General features: G+C 43.5%; 1 protein-coding gene across 1 annotated transcript in view; it reads left to right on the top strand.

Moving 5' to 3' along the window:
* Window positions 1-9,677: 9,677 nt before the first annotated feature.
* cadps2 (Ca++-dependent secretion activator 2) overlaps window positions 9,678-20,437 on the top strand; it is a 201,793-nt gene continuing 191,033 nt past the window's right edge. The window contains exon 1 of the mRNA XM_080875386.1: window positions 9,678-10,495. Coding sequence (XP_080731512.1) covers window positions 10,163-10,495 — 333 coding nt within the window. The 5' untranslated portion in view covers window positions 9,678-10,162. The remainder of the gene's footprint in view (window positions 10,496-20,437) is intronic.

Genomic DNA, 20,437 nt, shown 5'->3' on the forward strand with positions numbered 1-20,437 from the left:
CGTAATAACATGGGAATGGTTGGTGATATTAAAGTCCTGTTTGTGGCACATTAGTATATGTGAGGGGGCAAACTCCTCAAACATCTTGAGGAGTTTGCCCCCTCACATATACACATAAAATGTGTTCAATGTGCTGCCCATTGTGTTGGATTGTCAATGCCACCCTCTTCTCCCACTCTTCACACACTGATAGCAACACCGCAGGAGAAATGGTAAATGGTAAATGGCCTGTATTTATATAGCGCTTTACTAGTCCCTAAGGACCCCAAAGCGCTTTACATATCCAGTCATCCACCCATTCACACACACATTCACACACTGAGAAATGCCAGCACAGACATCCAGAATCCGTAGTTTCAGGTGCTGCACATCTCGTATCTTCACATCATAGACAATTGCCTTCAGATGACCCCAAAGATAAAAGTCTAAGGGGGTCAGATCGGGAGACCTTTCAACTGGCCCACGACGACCAATCCACTTTCCAGGAAACTGCTCATCTAGGAATGCTCGGACCTGGCACCCATAATGTGGTGGTGCACCATCTTGCTGGAAAACGAGGGAAAGACATCGTCATGTAGCAATTTCAAATATCCAGTGGCCTTGAGGTTGATTGGTTTCAACATAACTTCTCTTTGTTCACAGCCATTGACATGTCGAAGAGGTTAACACGTGAGGAGCGAATCGAAATTGTGTTGATATCTGGTGAATGCAGTAACCGGGTCATTGCAGCAGATTTCAATGCAAGACACCCTACGAGATGTGCAGCACCTGAAACTACGGATTCTGGATGTCTGTGCTGGCATTTCTCAGTGTGTGAATGTGTGTGTGAATGGGTGGATGACTGGATATGTAAAGCGCTTTGGGGTCCTTAGGGACTAGTAAAGCGCTATATAAATACAGGCCATTTACCATTTACCATTTCTCCTGCGGTGTTGCTATCAGTGTGTGAAGAGTGGGAGAAGAGTGTTGCATTGACAATCCAACACAATGGGCAGCACATTGAACACATTTTATAAGTGGTCACCAGATATCAACACAATTTCGATCCGCTCCTCACGTGTTAACCTCTTCGACATGTCAATGGCTGTGAACAAAGAGAAACTTGTAAATAACTCGTGAAAGAATAAAGTTACATTGAAACCAAGCACATCATTGTTTTTCTTGTGACATTACCAATAAGTTTGATGTGTCACATGGCCCTCTTCCTATTGAAAAAACAAAAGTTGTATCCAAGATGGCCGACTTCTAAATGGCCACCATGGTCACCACCCATCTTGAGGAGTTTGCCCCCTCACATATACTAATGTGCCACAAACAGGACTTTAATATCACCAACCATTCCCATGTTATTACGGTGTATCCATATAAATGGCCCGCCCTGTACTAAAGGGGTTATTGATAACTTTTTCACACTCCACCTTTTCTACATCAACCATATTCACCAAGACAAAACTCACCTGTTACAACAGTGGTTCTTAACCTGGGTTCGATTGAACTCTAGGGGTTCGGTGAGTCGGTCTCAGGGGTTCGGCAGAGCCTCCACCACGGCTCATTTTGTGCACCAGTAAAAAACATATCTATGTCTTGAATTTGAAAAAAATCACATTTTATTTTTCACTAAAGAGGGGTTCAGTGAATGCGCATATGCAACTGGCGGGGTTCGGTACCTCCAACAAGGTTAAGAACCACTGTGTTACAATGATAAATCACCGAAGCTCATCAGCTGCTGGTCTCCACTCAGTTTGCCATCACAGACCAGAGGTTTATCCACAGCACACATGCCATCAGAAACAACTGCTGGTCTCTGTGGGAGTTTTTAATATCACAATGGGGATTGTCTTATCTAGATAATTATAGCAACTAATTTTGAACACGTAACCTGTTCTATATCAGACCAGCCTCATTTTCACAAATTCCTTTTCGAGTGACACATGAAGTGCAATATAGATTATTATTGATGTAATCATTTTTATACCCGCAGCCTGTTAGAAAATATGGTATATCAATTGAGGGAAGCCAAGTCTGGTTTACACTCCTGGTGATGCAGATAAGATAGATTACAAGATTACATTATTTATCACAAATAAAACAGATAAATGTCTCAGCAGGTAGAGCATCTATTAATCAGAATGGTTCAATCACTGGTTGCTTCAGTCTTTTAAAAGAAGCTGTACCATTAATTAATTCTTAGATTGATCATAATTTCAGATTTATCTCTTTTAATGGACTATGTACCAGTGGTCTTTAAGGTGACAGTAATTATACCTTTACCTTATAAACCCATCACTTGACCCTGCACATCAGGTTAAGTTGTAGGTTACAGATAAAGCTTTGGCACAAATTTCAGCTGAAGCATAAAGGATTGAAATGAGCTGTAATACTCCATGAAGCACATCAAAGTCCGCTCTCAGTGTTCCTCTTTGGATCTTAATCAGTTCACCGTACTCAACCACTTCATGGTTCAAACACTTAACATTCCACATAATGATCAGTGGAACAACTCCAGCTTTAACACTCTGTTTTCTCCATAGCTCCTCTGGGACTAATAGCATCAGCTGGTGAAGATTTTCCACTGCCAAGAGTATGGAAATGCAAAGATAAAACACTTTGCACTAAAATTGGACACATTTCCTAATAAAATTAATTTTAGCTCATAACTGTGACCTAAAGACCTAGACAAATTCTTAATTCATCTGAAAACCTGATGCTTATCCTTGCTTAGCCTTTACAATAATGGATTACACAGCAGTGGGGAATAGATTTCATCACAACAGATGTCTTTTTGAAAGTGCCGTAACTAAGTTTAAGGATATAATTCATCCACTGTTATCTTCAAATGCTTGTGCCAACACGGTGCAGAAGAGCTACTCCCACGTAGGTCGATTATCTTGCTAATATTTTTACTTCTTCACTGCATACTGTCAGGTTCAATTTATGAGAGAAGATGAAGAAACTCAAAGTATTTATTTTCCTCAATTTATTAAGCAGTTGAAGATTCTAATTAATAATGGCGCCATGGCTCTTCCTCCATTGTGCAAACCAAATGAACAAAACAGCACCACATCCAGGCAGTAAACATTTTTCCTATGTGACGAACAAAATATTAATATGATTGGTTAAAAGGTTGGGGAAAGACTGCAGTTTAAACTTGATCCCCCTTATTTGGCGTGGGTCCATCTCTTGGGTCATCTTACGCCTTCTGGACATCTCCCTGTAATAAGGCCTCCTGTAGTTCACCATGACAACCATCTCTTATCCTCCAGTCAGCCATATCCGGTCGTTAAGTCATGAGGTATGAATCCTGCTTTCAGGTCCAAACTACTCTGCGTCTATTAAGGCTGTTGTGTTTTTAATACAACTGTTGTGTTTTGTTTCTTATATATATATATATATATATATATATATATATATATATATATATATATATATATATATATATATGCATATATATATAGCAGCTGGATAGCGTAGTGGAGCAGCTGGATAGCGTAGTGGTTAAACTACACGCCTTTGGAACAGAGGATCGCAAGTTCGATTCCTGCCTGGGGCGTCTGTATCCAGTAAGGGTCCTAAGGCTAGACCCCCTATGCTAAGCAAGCCTACCGCAGAAATGAGCGAGACAGATAAATATGAAGGCATGCCGGCTCGGACGTCGCCCGGATCAACAAGGTCCGCGTCAGGTGTTGAGGAACCAGGGCACCCTGACGAAAAGTGGGCTACTGGAACAAGAAGGCATCGGTGGGCAAGGGACGAAAACAGGGCGTTGTTGGAATGCTACTACGCAAGTAACCCCGGCGGAAGGGGCTACATGAATAGGATGAGGGACCTATGGATTCTTCGATACCCAACATCCACAATGACGGCGAAACAACTAGTAGCTCAGTGTTCCAACATTCGAAAGAAGGGACTGCTCTCACAGCTAGAGATTGACGAGGTACAACACAAATGCTACGGCAAGGAGGAGTCAGGACGCCAGGTCAGGGGGGAGATATCATCACCCCCACCCGAGATTGGGTACATAGCCCCAAGTGATAGGAGAAGGATCGTTGAGTGCGAGAGGAACTGACCTGAAAAATAGGATCATGGCCAAGCTTGAAACCGACACTAACAAGCTGATCTACAATACGGCAGCAGTGATCAGTGAGATGCTTGGTTACAAGTTGAACAGCCACAAGGGGCAGTACCCTCCATGGAGAAGGAGGCTAGAGGGCAAGATCAAAGTAGCACGGAGGGAGGTTAGCCAACTAACAGAGTTGCAGAAAGGTGCGACAAATAAGGTGCCTAAGAAATAGAGCAAGCTGTCCATACCTGAGGCCTTGGAAACTGCCAAGCAAAGACTCACAGCCTTGGCCAGCCGCTTGAGGAGGTACACCAGAGAGATAGAAGGCAGGAGAATAAACCAGCTGTTCTCCACAGAACCAGCAAAGGTGTACTCTCAGTGGCAAGGGAACAATAAGAGAACAGCACCACCAAGGCTGGAGACGGAGCAATACTGGAAGAGCATATGGGAGAAGGATGCAACCCATAACGGCAATGCTCAGTGGCTAGTGGATCTGAGGGCAGACCACAGCGACCTCCCTGAACAGGGTCCAGTAACCATCACAGTGGCAGATATCCAAGAAAGGGTCTCCAGTATGAAGAGTTGGACAGCACCAGGGCCCGACATGGTTCACGCCTACTGGCTGAAGAAGCTGACTGCACTCCACGAGCGTCTGGCAGCACAAATGAACCAGCTGCTAGTTAACGAGAGACACCCGGAATGGCTAACTGAAGGCCGGACGGTCCTGATCCCCAAGGACCCCAAGAAGGGACCGGTCCCCTCCAACTACCGACCAATAACCTGCCTCAGTACTACATGGAAGCTCCTGTCAGGCATCATATCGGCTAAGATGAACAGGCACATGGGTCAATACATGGGACACAGAAAGGAATTGGCAAGAATACCAGAGGTGCAAAACACCAGCTACTGGTAGACAGAACAATCAGCCGAGACTGCAAGACCAGACTGACCAACCTGTGCACTGCCTGGATTGATTACAAGAAGGCCTATGACTCAATGCCCCACAGCTGGATACTGGAATGCCTAGAATTGTACAAGATCAATGGGACCCTAAGAGCCTTCATCAGGAACTCAATGGGGATGTGGCGTACAACACTAGAGGCCAACTCCAAGCCCATAGCACAAGTTACCATCAAGTGCGGGATCTACCAAGGAGATGCTCTGTCCCCACTGCTGTTCTGCATAGGCCTGAACCCCCTCAGTGAGATCATTAACAAGACTGGCTACGGATACCGACTACGGAACGGAGCAGTTGTCAGCCACCTCCTGTACATGGATGACATCAAGCTGTATGCCAAGAGTGAACGAGACATCGATTCACTGATCCACACTACCAGGCTATACAGCAATGACATTGGAATGTCGTTCGGACTGGAGAAGTGTAGTCGGATGGTAACAAAGAGAGGGAAGGTAGTCAGAACTGAGGGGATTGAACTACCAGAAGGCAACATTGCAGACATAGAGGACAGTTACAAGTACCTGGGGATCCCGCAGGCAAATGGGAACCATGAAGAGGCCGCTAGAAAGGCTGCAACCACCAAGTACCTGCAGAGGGTCAGGCAAGTCCTGAGGAGTCAGCTGAATGGTAAGAACAAGATCCGGGCCATCAACACATACGCCCTGCCCGTGATCAGGTACCCTGCTGGGGTAATAGGCTGGCCAAAGGAGGAGATAGAAGCCACTGACATAAAGACAAGAAAGCTCCTGACCATGCATGGAGGGTTTCACCCCAAGTCCAGCACCCTGAGGCTGTACGCTAAGCGGAAGGAAGGGGGCCGGGGACTGGTGAGTGTCAGCACCACAGTCCAGGATGAGACAAGGAACATCCAAGAATACATTGGGAAGATGGCCCCAACTGACCGAGTGCTCAGTGAATACCTCAGGCAGCAGAAACCCAAGAAAGAGGAGGGAGACGAGGAACCATCATGGAAGGACAGGCCCCTGCACGGTATGTACCACCGGCAGATAGAGGAGGTGGCTGATATCCAGAAATCCTACCAGTGGCTGGACAAAGCTGGACTGAAAGACAGCACAGAGGCACTAATCATGGCAGCACAAGAACAAGCTCTGAGTACAAGATCCATAGAGGCTGGGGTCTATCACACCAGGCAAGACCCCAGGTGCAGGCTGTGTAAAGATGCCCCAGAGACAATCCAGCACATAACAGCAGGGTGCAAGATGCTAGCAGGCAAGGCATACATGGAACGCCATAACCAAGTGGCCGGCATAGTGTACAGGAACATCTGTGCCGAGTATAACCTAGAAGTCCCGAGGTCAAAATGGGAGATGCCCCCAAGGGTGGTGGAGAATGACCGAGCTAAGATCCTGTGGGACTTCCAGATACAGACGGACAAAATGGTGGTGGCTAACCAACCGGACATAGTGGTGGTAGACAAACAGAAGAAGACGGCCGTAGTGATCGATGTAGCGGTTCCGAATGACAGCAATATCAGGAAGAAGGAACACGAGAAGCTGGAGAAATACCAAGGGCTCAGAGAAGAGCTCGAGAGGATGTGGAGGGTGAAGGTAACGGTGGTCCCCGTGGTAATCGGAGCACTAGGTGCGGTGACTCCCAAGCTAGGCGAGTGGCTCCAGCAGATCCCGGGAATAACATCGGAGATCTCTGTCCAGAAGAGCGCAGTCCTGGGAACAGCTAAGATACTGCGCAGGACCCTCAAGCTCCCAGGCCTCTGGTAGAGGACCCGAGCTTGAAGGATAAACCGCCCGCAGGGGCGTGCTGGGTGTAAAAAAAAAAAAAGTATAAAATCACTATTCATTTTAAAGCTCAGTTTTTAAAACCTTACAATATAGCTACAGCTCAGCCCATGCAGCAGTATATTAATGACTAACCTCGTATTGTGGATGGGTTATCTCAGTTGTTCTTCCGACTGAAGTTTGGTCCATTCACAGCATCCTGCCATGCAATTGCATTTGTCCCTAACCATCGGGAACTCTTGCGTTAACTTTTGTCGAGTGGAAAAAAGTTAGCACTGTTTATATTATACTAACAGCTGTGATCTCTCAGTCAGAACATGCTATATCATGTTTAGGTGGAAACTAGCGAGCTAACTTCCTACTAACTTCTAACTCCATTAAATTTCATACATTTTGTTTTCATGGATGCCTGGATGTTAAACTTAATTGTTACACCTGGTAAAGCAGCAATGCTGATCGTTTTATTAAAGATGAAAGACTTTAGACAGTTTGTAACTCTCAGTGATACAGCAGTGTTCGTTTGATTTTGGGACCTGGAGCGAAGTTTGGACCCAGAAACGGCTAATAACGTCAGACTTAAAGACTGGATAGAAGGGGAGGGCAGAGAGAGAGAGGGTGCTCCCCCTAACGCCATGATTAATAGACATGTTTTCCTGTAGAGGTGTCAGTGTACCACAGTATCTAAGCTGTTCCTAGGACTACCCTCTTCTGGACAGAGAGCTCCAATGTTGTTCCCGGGATCTGCTGGAGCCACTCATCTAACTTGGGAGTCACCTCATCTAGTCCTCCAATTACCACTGGGACCACTGTTACCTTCACCCTCCACATCTTCTTGAGCCCTTCTCTTAGCTCTTGGTATACCTCCAATATATACAGTGGGGCAAAAAAGTATTTAGTCAGCCACCGATTATGCAAGTTCCCTCACTTAAAATGATGACAGAGGTCAGTAATTTGCACCAGAGGTACACTTCAACTGTGAGAGACAGAATGTGAAAAAAAAAATCCATGAATTCACATGGTAGGATTTGTAAAGAATTTATTCGTAAATTAGGGTGGAAAATAAGTATTTGGTCACCTCAAACAAGGAAAATCTCTGGCTCTCACAGACCTGTAACGTCTTCTGTAAGAAGCTTTTCTGTCCCCCACTCGTTACCTGTATGAATGGCACCTGTTTGAACTCATCATCTGTATAAAAGACACCTGTCCACAGCCTCAAACAGTCAGACTCCAAACTCCGCCATGGCCAAGACCAAAGAGCTTTCGAAGGACACCAGGAAAAGTATTGTAGACCTGCACCAGACTGGGAAGAGTGAATCTACAATAGGCAAGCAGCTTGGTGTGAAAAAATCAACTGTGGGAGCAATCATCAGAAAATGGAAGACATACAAGACCACTGATAATCTCCCTCGATCTGGGGCTCCACGCAAGATCTCATCCCGTGGGGTCAAACTGATCATGAGAACGGTGAGCAAAGATCCCAGAACCACACGGGGGGACCTGGTGAATGACCTGCAGAGAGCTGGGACCAAAGTAACAAAGGTCACCATCAGTAACACACTACAACGGCAGGGAATCAAATCCCGCAGTGCCAGACGTGTTCCGCTGCTGAAGCCAGTGCATGTCCAGGCCCGTCTGAAGTTTGCCAGAGAGCACATGGATGATACAGCAGAGGATTGGGAGAATGTCATGTGGTCAGATGAAACCAAAGTAGAACTTTTTGGTATAAACTCAACTCGTCGTGTTTGGAGGAAGAAGAATACTGAGTTGCATCCCAAGAACACCATACCTACTGTGAAGCATGGGGGTGGAAACATCATGCTATGGGGCTGTTTTTCTGCCAAGGGGACAGGACGACTGATCCGTGTTAAGGACAGAATGAATGGGGCCATGTATCGTGAGATTTTGAGCCAAAACCTCCTTCCATCAGTGAGAACTTTGAAGATGAAACGAGGCTGGGTCTTCCAACATGACAATGATCCAAAACACACCGCCCGGGCAACAAAGGAGTGGCTCCGTAAGAAGCATTTGAAAGTCCTGGAGTGGCCTAGCCAGTCTCCAGACCTCAACCCCATAGAAAATCTGTGGCGGGAGTTGAAAGTCCGTGTTGCTCGGCGACAGCCCCAAAACATCACTGCTCTCGAGAAGATCTGCATGGAGGAATGGGCCAAAATACCAGCTACTGTGTGTGCAAACCTGGTAAAGACATATAGTAAACATTTGACCTCTGTTATTGCCAACAAAGGTTATGTTACAAAGTATTGAGTTGTATTTTTGTTATTGACCAAATACTTATTTTCCACCCTGATTTACGAATAAATTCTTTACAAATCCTACCATGTGGATTCATGGATTTTTTTTTCACATTCTGTCTCTCACAGTTGAAGTGTACCTCTGGTGCAAATTACTGACCTCTGTCATCATTTTAAGTGGGGGAACTTGCACAATCGGTGGCTGACTAAATACTTTTTTGCCCCACTGTATATATGATGTGTATGTATGTGTATCTATACATGTCTTTGCTCTAAAAGATCTGAGAGTCTCATTAGCAGATACAGCCTGCCCTGTACTTTTGTTTTAGATGGCCTTTGAATTGTTAGTCCAATCCAGTTTATTGGTCAGGTGGTTATATGAGTCCGTTTTGCCAATGCCCATTCCCAGCATGTTTGTCTTTCTAAAAATCCACCACCAGTTCTTGATTTTGTGTTAACCTGGAATCGGCGCTGATACCAGTTGATGAAGTCCTTTGGTCAGTTTGAAAAAGTAAGTAAGATGAAACCACCCCTATTGCAACAATGATCATAAATTTATATCACCATGTTGACAAATGACACTCAAAACAATAATCAAAAATACACATTTCACTTTTTCAAGATAGATCAGGTCGAGAGGGAAGCAGAAGCTGCAATAAATATAACAGTTATATAGAGATATTTTAAGCAGCCTAAAAGGACTGAATTGATTATAATGTATGTACAATAACACAGAGCCATAAAGACTTGCAAACTTGCAAAACAGATCATTTCTTTATTTTACACACAGCCCCTTCTTAAATCCTGTTGACTGCAGGCTATCAGCATAAGCAAAGATATAATACATAAAAAACACAAACACTGGAAATTAGTTTTGGGCACAACACATTGTGCACGCGCCAACGCATTCTTTAAAGCTGTGAAGGAACGAAGTGCACGCGGAGACCACCTCTTAACAATGAAAACTCCGCCTACCTTTGCTTTCCGCAGTAACCTGACATTCCACTGAAGTCGTGGTTCAGAGCGCGCCACCTACGCAGACGTCAAGGCCACGTCGACTAAAACAAACAAAAAGACGCTCAAAAATTGTTTCCTGACTTTTTTCTCAGTCTGAAGCAGAATTTTGACACAGTGCACTATGTTAGATTCGTCTTCTAGCGAAGACACTGGTGGGGAGTCCGACTTAGAGCCTCAGAGGAAACCGGACGCCTCTTCCTCTGCAGAGAAACGGGAAACGGGACCCCCGGGCAGCCAGCAGCTGCGCTCCGCGACACCTGGAAGCCTCGCCGGCAAAAGTACGAAAGTGAACAGCGCTACAGATGAAGAACAGGAAAAGAGGAAACGTGAGTCCATTCAGAAGGAGGAAGAGGAGAGGAAAATAAAACTGCAGATTTATGTGTTCGTCCTCCGGTGCATAGCCTACCCGTTCAACGCCAAGCAGCCCACCGACATGTCCCGTCGGCAGCAGAAGGTGAGTTATTGCTGCACACCTGTTGAGTGTCTGCTATGCAAAAACCACTGTCTACCACTGGAAATGTGTTAACTGGAAGCAATTGGTCTTACCAGTCTAAAAAGTCAACACAAACGAGAAAACTGCATCGTTTTTGTGATCACTAGAACCAACCGGTCAATTCGGTTTATATTTAATCCGCAGTTAATCGTCAATTTTAACCAAATATACCCAGAAACGACGGGACATCCTGTGAAGGTTCGCAGAATGTTACAGGGTTTTCGTAGCAGCGTTCCCAGACCGGAGCTTGGGAAAGTTCTCTTGGCATCAGGGGAGCAAAAATGACCGTACGGAGGATGTTTTACGAACTTTTACCGGACCTCCAGTTTCACCGTTCGGGTTAACGCCGTCCTCCGTCGTGGTTCTTCTTTCCTCTCACCGCATCTGCTCTGAGCAGCGGCTTCAGGTATTGCTACGCTCGGGGAGATTAGTTGTGTTAACCGGTATTACAAGTCTAACAAGATCACGATTACACGGTCATACCCTGAAAGCATACAGTGCCACAACTTGGAATATTTCACAAGTCGTTTTCAGCAGATAATCAATTCATTTCTCATCATTTTGCGGCAGGAGTTGACGCATCTGCAGGGGAGAAGCAACCTGCTAGTCTGCAAGTCATAAACTCACAAAAAAGAGAAAAGAGAGACACAAGAGAAAGAGTTTATGCTTAAACTTAAACTTTTTTTTTTTTTTTTTTTTTACAAAAATGTTGTTTTACGAGTTGCAGCTCATTAAAAGCTGTGGTTGCAAGAGATATTTTTTCTGTTTAGGCAGATTTATGAACCCATTCGTAATATATCTGCTTTACAGTAGGGCTGAACGATTATGGAAAATAATCTAATTGCGATTTTTTGCCCCAATATTGCGATTGCGATGCGATATGCGATTATTTTTTAAGGTCTTTGTCTTCTGTATTATTAAACAAAGACAAGCAATACATCATATAGTATGGCCAATACTATATTACATTAATTTTAAACTGTTCTTTCCTGGAAGACAGACCTCTGTTATGATGACATGAGGTGATGCATGAATTGATGACTGACATTTTTATTTAACTTCTTCAATCACAACAGTATATTTGAACATACACAATAGTTTATTTTTAGCTTACAAACATCTGAGCATAAAGTGCTGACAAGGAACCCTGGTGTAAACATTAAAATGAAAGTCAGTACAATGTGCAGATTGCAGAAATATACATAAAAAAAATCAGTGGCTTTACCACACTCAGTTTTTCGACATCTGTGAACTACTAGACAGTCATTCAATTAAAAAATAATATTAAATAAATAAAACTAATAAATAAAAAATACACACATCTTACTGATCTCTGCAGTCAGTAACATTACACATAAAGTGCAAACATAATAGCAATTGTATAAACACACACACAAACACGCCTTTAAAGTTTAAAGGCGTGAAATTGGACGGTCTAGTTCTGATTAGCGTCACCGCTGTCTCGGTGGAGTTTAATAAACTCGGCCGTCTGCTTCTTGCTATCTAAAATATAACCAGACACTGGTGTAAATTCTCGACTGTCTCATACTTCTGTTTAATAAGTTTTCTGTTTGACGTTTAGTCAGCTGTGTGAAAACCAAGGAGGAACCCACCCGGGGGATTAATAAAGTTTTATTTTATCTAATCTAATAACTTTAATCTCAGCCAAACCGATTTACTCACGAACAAACAAAACACTGAAAAAAGCCCAACAATAACATTTTTAGGTTGTCTAAGTGACTTATATATTACGTTTAACCCGAGCAGCGAAACTCCGCGGTGATCTGAAAATGATGTGCCGGGAGTTGTGCCGTTCTCGGCCGCATCAGTAATCCTCGAGCTCCCGGCTAGCTGTCGAGCTGGTGGGTAGCAGACGCCTCTGAAAACGTCGAAGCACTTTTGCAAATATGGGATATCTTGATAAACCGAGCAGATATTTGATGTTTACACAACTACTTTCTCGCCTGAAAATATGTTAAAAGTTTATTTTGTGACCCAGAAAGATTAGTATGAGTAATTTTAAAACTTAGTAGCGGCCGCCATTGCTGGAAACTGGAGTTTGGCTGGGCCGCGCTATGAATTCTGGGATATGGTAGTAATTTGGACAGCCTTATAATCGCAGTATAATCGCAGCCTTTGCGGTTAGAAAATTGCACTTGATCATGTCGCGATATTATCGCAAATGCGATATATCGTTCAGCCCTACTTTACAGCACAGAATTTAAGGAAATCTGTTTGGTTGTCTATTTCTTTTTTGTAACACTGTTACAAATGCATATACATCTTACACTGTTGGTAAGCCTGTTTAGTTCCACTTAAATGGTCCTACATTTGTAAGGAAAATGACTTTTTGTGGATAGTGCAGCAGAGCTGAATAAGTTGCCTCCAGGAAAGATTTGCCTTCTCTGTCAATGCCAAACAGCTTATTCAGCTGTTAACTCTTGTTTGGTGTCCTTTATTGGACTGAATGATTGAAATCTGAAGAAACACCACATGATGACAACTATGCTAATAACAAAAGACTACTAATGTGGCACTCAGATAATTGTTAATAGTTGAATGACCAATGTTGACGTCTATGATACCTGTTTAAGACTTTAATGTTGTTCAAACGAGAGCTTTACACATCTCTTGAAAATTCTCCAAAAATGTTGTTCAGAGTGATGACGATGAACTTCAGCTGTTAGTGAGGGAAGGAGTGATGAAGTTCTCCGTAAGCTCGAAGAGGCCAAGATGACACTGTTGGTATCAATATTTAACACACTTAGATATTTTTAGTATTGAATAACTATTCAACTATATCAAACTATTGTTTTGTATTTCTTTTTTTTCTTTTTTTCATTAAAAATAAATTAAAATTAGGATAAGAAATCTATTTTAGCTTCTGTGATGTTATGGGCCTCGCTCTGTTAGTGCCTTTACAACATTAGAGAATGTGGGACTTGTTGGTTGACTTATACTAGATCTCCGTGAGGGCTCTGTACACTGGTGCACACTTTCCTGCATGTTTCTCACACAGCACGCTGGTGTTCTCGGTTGGCTTTTGCTATTGGTTGCGACTGGTTTGCAAACTATGAATTGGCACACTACCACTAGGATGTACTAGTGTAACTAGGTTGATTGTACTAAGAGTATGACACATTCAAGGAGCTAGTAGCCAGCTCAAATCATTTTAGCCAAACACACAGCTCTAGATTGGATTGCAGGATGCAGGACGATTCAGCTGATTATGTGAATAGTTTCCTTCTGTTTGTCCACATCAGAATCACATGAATGTATTTGTGAAGAGCTGGAGTGCAGCCCAATGTTTTGACATTTCAGCATACACATCTGAGTATCATACATTGTCGAAAAATTCTACCACATATGTAGGAGTCGTCAGTTCATTGCACAGTAGAGCTGGGCGATAGAACGATAACGATATGTATCGCGATATAACTTTTACTCGATAGAGAAATTCAACTATCGCGATAGACCTCGCTGCTCTTGTCCTCTTTAAAAAAAGAAAAAAAGAACAGACAATCCAAATTAAGTAGCGCAGAGCCGAACCAATCACAGCCGCAGCGTCACGTCACGTGACTTGATACGTACAGCACAAGTGCCAAGCCGCACATGTGTATTTGTTTGGGAAGCAGCCAGCCACCGTACCGCCCGGGTAATGGAGGAAATGAGTGTGCTGACTAGAAAAATCAACCGAGCGTGACCGAAGAGAAAACAGATGATGGTTCCAAGGCCGGAGAGATTGTCGAACGGAAGAGCCATAGAAGTTCCGTAGGGTGAAGGTATTTCGGCTATTTCAAGTCTGACAAAAAACAGAGTAGAGTTCATTGTAAATTGTGCCGAAAGCAAGTCTGGAAATACAATAAACTGGTGCATGCGCTACGTCCACACGTACCCGGGTATTTTTGAAAACGCAGATTTTTCTATGCATTTGCACCTTTCGTCCACACGTAAACGGCGTTTTTGGTCACTGAAAACGAAGATTTTTAAAAACTCAGTTTCTGCATTTATGTGTGGACTAGGAAAACTGAGAAAACGCAGCGTCAAAGGTGTGCACATTTTTTGACGTCACACTGTGCGCCACGTTATTGTTTCGGTGAAATGAATTTCTACAATACTGTTAATTCTACTCTCTGCAGTGTTTAAATGCTTACATATACACACAGTTACTGTCCCTCCACACATACGACTCGGTTCTGCTTCTATGCCCCAGCTTTGTTTACTTTTTCCCACCGAGGCTTCTAGACTTCTGATTGGCCAACATTTCTGCACGGTTAGGAATCTAGCGCCACCTGCTGCTTTGGCATGTTCATAGCAGCGTTTTCCTTCATTTCTGCCTTTATGTGTGGACGGGATTATTTTTTAAAACGAAAACGGAAAATCTCCATTTTCAAAAATACCCGTGTACGTGTGGACGTAGCCTCAGTCTCTGACTGGAAGCGCTAATTCGTCATTCGGCTTTTGTCAGACTAAAGTAACTGTTAAAACTGTTTGAAAAGCTAAGCTATACAACAAGGAGAGATTGAGAATTTCCTTTTAGTTCTCAGTTTATTTGATATTGACAAAAGTTAGTCAGTTTTGTCTGTTCTTCTGTAAAACAAACTAAGATTTATTTTTAGAATTAATATTTTGTTTCTAAGTGGAATTGACAATTTAGTCTGTTTCGTTTGTTCTATTTTGAAACTTAAACGCTTTAGCGGCTGCCTTTTGTGTAGTTTGCAATATTTGCCTTTATTTATCTGAAAAAGTCTCATGTTCCTTAAGTACATCTACCCTGTTGAACTTATTATGGGAAATAAATATTTAAATAAAAACAAGCTGCTGATTATTTCACATTTTACTTGTGAGCAACGGCACATTTAAATCTTACAAATATAGTTATTTGGCTTATATCGTGATAGATATCGTTATCGCCTGAAATGAAAAAAACATATCGTGATATGAAAAAATCTTATATCGCCCAGCTCTATTGCACAGACGACAAAAGCTAAGCAAATAATGTTTATTTAAACATAAGCACATTTTTCTTTTTACTGATTATTGGTTAAGGTTAGGGATAGGGTTATGGCTCATCTCACAATGTATGGATAGCCATACGTAAGTGGTTACACCTGATGTTCAGCAGCGGCTTCCTGCACCTTAATGGTGGGCATAAATACATGTTGCAGCAGTGTGAAAAGCAAACAGTGTGGAGGATCTTTCCACAGTGTTTAGACAAAGGAAGCCAACATCTGGTGTCTGTCCCTGTGTGTTGGCCCTGCAACAGACTGGCGACCTGTCCAGGGTGTACCCCGCCTCTCGCCCTATGACAGCTGGGATAGGCTCCAGCGCCCCCCGCGACCCTGAAAAGGATAAGCGGAAGCGAATGGATGGATGGATGACAAACTCATTAAGTGGATCAGGCTCTTGTACCAAGAGCAGTTGTGAATCTAGTGTTTTGGGTCCTTTACAATTCACAAAGAGCCTCTCCAATCAGCATTTATTATGTTATAGATAATTTAATCATACAAGATAAGTCTAGTTAAATGACAGAACATTAATCTGGAAATGGGAGAGATTATATTTATTTACATAACAATGTCAAAGATCAAGCTGAGCGGTTATGAAGTTGGCTTCTTTGTCGTTTCAAACAAGAATAATACTTTCTGCATCTGTGAGTCAGCTAGAGGCTACTCTGGTCCGAGTCGCATGAATTTCATCAGCGCGAGTAGTCCTACATACGTCCATGTTGTTGTCTGTTTTTATGACCTTGTGGGTTTGTCAACAAGGTCTAGTGATGGGCAAAGCAAGACTTTGTGAATCACTGAAGCATGTTTGTGCCGGAATTGTATCGAGGCTTCGAACTCATCTCCACCACGACACCTTTGGCCAATTTGGGTATCCCTACATCTTGATAATGCTATTCTGTGAAACAATGACACAGACAAGCCCAGCACAATTACAAATGAACTACTTACTATACCAGACTGTCAAAAACTGTGATCAACACGTTTTGGAGAAATCCCCACACAAAGACTGCATCCTGTGATTGTGCTGATCAGTATGCTTCAGCAAAACTCTCAAACTGTTAATATTCGTGTTGGTCACAGTAAATCAATTTATAAAGTAAAACATTCTTAGAAAAGACAGCCAAGATGTCTGTGAAGGTTCTCAGTCATCCAGGTCATCGTAGTCAAAGGAACTTGCAAAGAAAAGCGTCTGGACTTCTTTAAGTTGCTTGAAGACGTTTCACCTCTCATCCGAGAAGCTTCTTCAGTTCTAAGGTCAAATGGTGGAGAGTCCCAGATATAAACCTAGTGGGAGTAACCCCCCACAGAGGGACAAAAGGACCCCTGATGATCCTCTAATCGCCTGAGCCAAGGTGTGAAACTGGGCGTGGATCCCAATCAGCCAGAGTTTCGGGTGAGCTCATTGTGAAACCTGGCCCCACCTTATCATGCGAATTCCTGAGGTCAGATGGCCCAGGATGTGAGTGGGCGTTAAGGTGTCTGGGAAGGGATCTCGAAACTGGATTATAGATGGCAGAGAGTTGGTGTCGTAAACCCCCGCCTCTGTTCAAAGATGGTCGCTCACAGTGGACATAGATGGCTTCTTTCACTCCTCTTTCAAACCATCTGTCCTCTCTGTCCAAAATGTGAACATTGGCATCCTCGAAAGAGTGTCCTTTATCCTTTAGATGCAGATGGACTGCTGAGTCTTGTCCTGTGGAGGTGGCTCTTCTGTGTTGTGCCATGCGCTTGTGAAGTGGCTGTTTGGTCTCTCCAATGTAGAGGTCTGAGCATTCCTCGCTACACTGTACAGCATACACCACATTGTTAGGTTTGTGTTTTGGCGTTTTGTCTTTCGGGTGAACCAGTTTTTGTCTGAGCGTGTTGCTGGGTCTGAAATACACCGGGATGTCATGCTTGGAGAAAACTCTCCTGAGTTTCTCTGATACACCGGCTACATAGGGGATGACAATGTTGTTGCGTCTGTCCTTCTTATCCTCCCTCGCTGGTGTCTGGTCTTCTTTTCTGTGCCTCTTTGCTGACTTTAAGAACGCCCATTTAGGATAGCCGCACGTTTTGAGTGCTTCCTTTACATGCGTGTGTTCCTTCTTTTTCCCTTCAGGCTTAGAGGGAACATGTTCTGCCCGGTGGTGTAGGGTCCTGATTACTCCAAGTTTGTGTTCCAGAGGGTGATGGGAGTCAAACAGGAGGTACTGGTCCGTGTGTGTGGGCTTCCGGTAAACTTTGATGTTGAGTTTGCCATTCTCTTCAATGTGCACGGCGCAGTCCAGGAAAGGCAAACAGTCGTCCTTTGTGTCTTCCCTGGTGAACTTGATGTTTTTATCCACAGCGTTAATGTGCGCAGTGAAGGATTCCACTTCTTGTGTCTTGATTTTGACCCAGGTGTCGTCCACATATCTGTACCAGTGGCTGGGTACTCTTCCTTTGAAAGAGCCAAGAGCCTTCCTTTCCACTTCCTCCATGTAAAGGTTGGCTACAATAGGTGACACGGGGGAGCCCATGGCACAGCCATGTTTTTGTCTGTAAAAGCCTTCGTTGTACTTGAAATATGTAGTGGTGAGGCAGAGGTCTAACAGTGTGCAAATCTGATCAGGTGTGAAGTTGGTCCTGTCCTCCAAGGAGCTGTCTTCTTGTAGTCGTTTTCTGACAGTCTCCACGGCCTCCGTGGTGGGTATGCAAGTGAAAAGAGAGACTACATCAAAGGACACCATGGTTTCATCTGGATCCAGGGTAAGTTTCTGGACCTTGTCAGTGAAGTCGGTGGAGTTCTTGATGTGGTGTGGGGTCAAATCAAATCAAATCACTTTTATTGTCACATCACATGTGCAGGCACACTGGCACAGCACATGCGAGTGAAATTCTTGTGTGCGAGCCCCACAAGCTACAGAGATGTGCAAACACAACAACACAAACGAGCAAAATACAAGAATGGCCAACCTGAAACTAATAAATATATGTACAATATATAATAGTGTATGCATTTCTGGATGTGTATACTAAATATTTTCCTGTGTGTGTGTATTAGGGCTGCCACAAACGATTATTTTGATAGTCGACTAGTCACCGATTATTTTTGCGATTAGTCGACTAATCAGATCATCATCCATTGGACGTACAGCGTACAGCTTATTGCACCAGCAGCATCTGGTCTTATATAACTATCATTAGCTTACAGCTTGAAGTGTTTGTGCTAACTAAAAATAAAGACAAGATGGTAGTTTATTAATTTTTAATGAAATTTGCAGATTGTTTCGGTGAAGTTTAATAAACTCCTTGCTTTCTAAAATATAACAGGACACCGGAGTATATTATCCAGCGTCTCAAACTTCTGATGATCAGCTGTCTGCTTGAAGTTTATTTAGCTGTGCAAAAACTATAACTTTAATCTTAGCCAAACCGATTTACTCAGGAACAAATAAAATACTAAAGAAAGCCAAACAATAACATTTTAAGTTATCTAAGTGACTTATATATCATGTTTAACCTGAGTAGCGAAAGACGGCGGTGGGTTTGAAAACGATTTGCCAGGAGTCCGGTGTTCTCACGGCTCTAGTTAGCCTTGCCCCCGCCTAGCTAACGAGCTAGTGGGTAACAGACGTCTCCGAAAACGTCGGAGAGCTTTTGAAAATATGCGGTGTCTTGATAAACTGAGCAGATATTTGAGGTTTACACAGCTACATTCTCGCCTGAAAATATGTTAAACGTTTATTTTGTGACCCAGAAAGAATAATAAGAGTAAAGTTAAAACTAACTAGCTGCCGCCATTGTTGACAACTGCGCTGGGCTGCGCTATGAATTCTGGGACACAGCTTCTTCTTCTTCGGGGTTTAACGGCAGCTGGCATCCTTGTACATGCAGTGCTGCCATCTTCTGTTTCAGTCCGTTATTACACCCTTAAATCCTACTACTCATTCCTGCGTCCTTTGTGATCTTACAAAGCTTCAAACGATGCGTCGACTATTAAATTAGTCGTCGACGATTTTAATAGTCGACATAATCGTGACTAGTCGACTAATCGTGGCAGCCCTAGTGTGTATACACATTTTTACAAATTAAATAGTAAAAAAAATAAATAAAAAAAAAATAAAATAAAATATATAAAATATACAGAGTTGAATATGTGCAAAACAAGTGGCATTTATATACAGTGTGGAGTGCATAATGTTGAAGTTCCAGTAGTGAAGCTGAGGTGTCTATGACGTGTTCAGCAGTCTGATGGCCTGGTGGAAGAAGCTGTCTCTCAGTCTGCTGGTACGGGACCGGATGCTGCAGAACCTCCTTCCTGATGGAAGCAGTCTGAACAGTTTATGGCTGGGGTGACTGGAGTCCTTGATGATCCTCCCCGCTTTCCTCAGGCAGCGCTTCCTGTAGATGTCTTGGAGGGAGGGAAGCTCACCTCCAATTATCCGTTCAGAGCACCGCACTACTCGCTGGAGAGCTTTGCAGTTGTAGGCGGTGCTGTTGCCATACCAGGTGGTGATGCATCCAGTGAGGATGCTCTCAATGGCACAGTGATAGAAGGTCCTGAGGATGCGGGGGCTCATGCCGAATCTTTTCAGTCTCCTGAGAAAGAAGAGGCGCTGCTGCGCCTTCTTCACTGTTTTGTTTGTGTGTACTGACCACGTAAGATCCTCAGCCAGATGTACACCAAGGAACCGGAAGCTGCTCACTCTCTCCACAGCAGCGCCGTTGATGGTGATAGGGGTGTGTACTTCTCTGCACCTCCGGAAGTCCACTATCAACTCCTTTGTCTTTGCGACGTTGAGGGTGAGATGGTTGTCTTGACACCAGTGGGTCAGGGCGCTGACCTCCTCCCTGTAAGCCGTCTCATCACCGTTGGTGATAAGACCCACCACTGTAGTGTCGTCCGCAAACTTCACAATGATGTTGGAGC

Source organism: Rhamphochromis sp. 'chilingali', assembly GCF_963969265.1.
Source record: "Rhamphochromis sp. 'chilingali' genome assembly, chromosome: 2".
NCBI lineage: Eukaryota > Metazoa > Chordata > Actinopteri > Cichliformes > Cichlidae > Rhamphochromis > Rhamphochromis sp. 'chilingali'.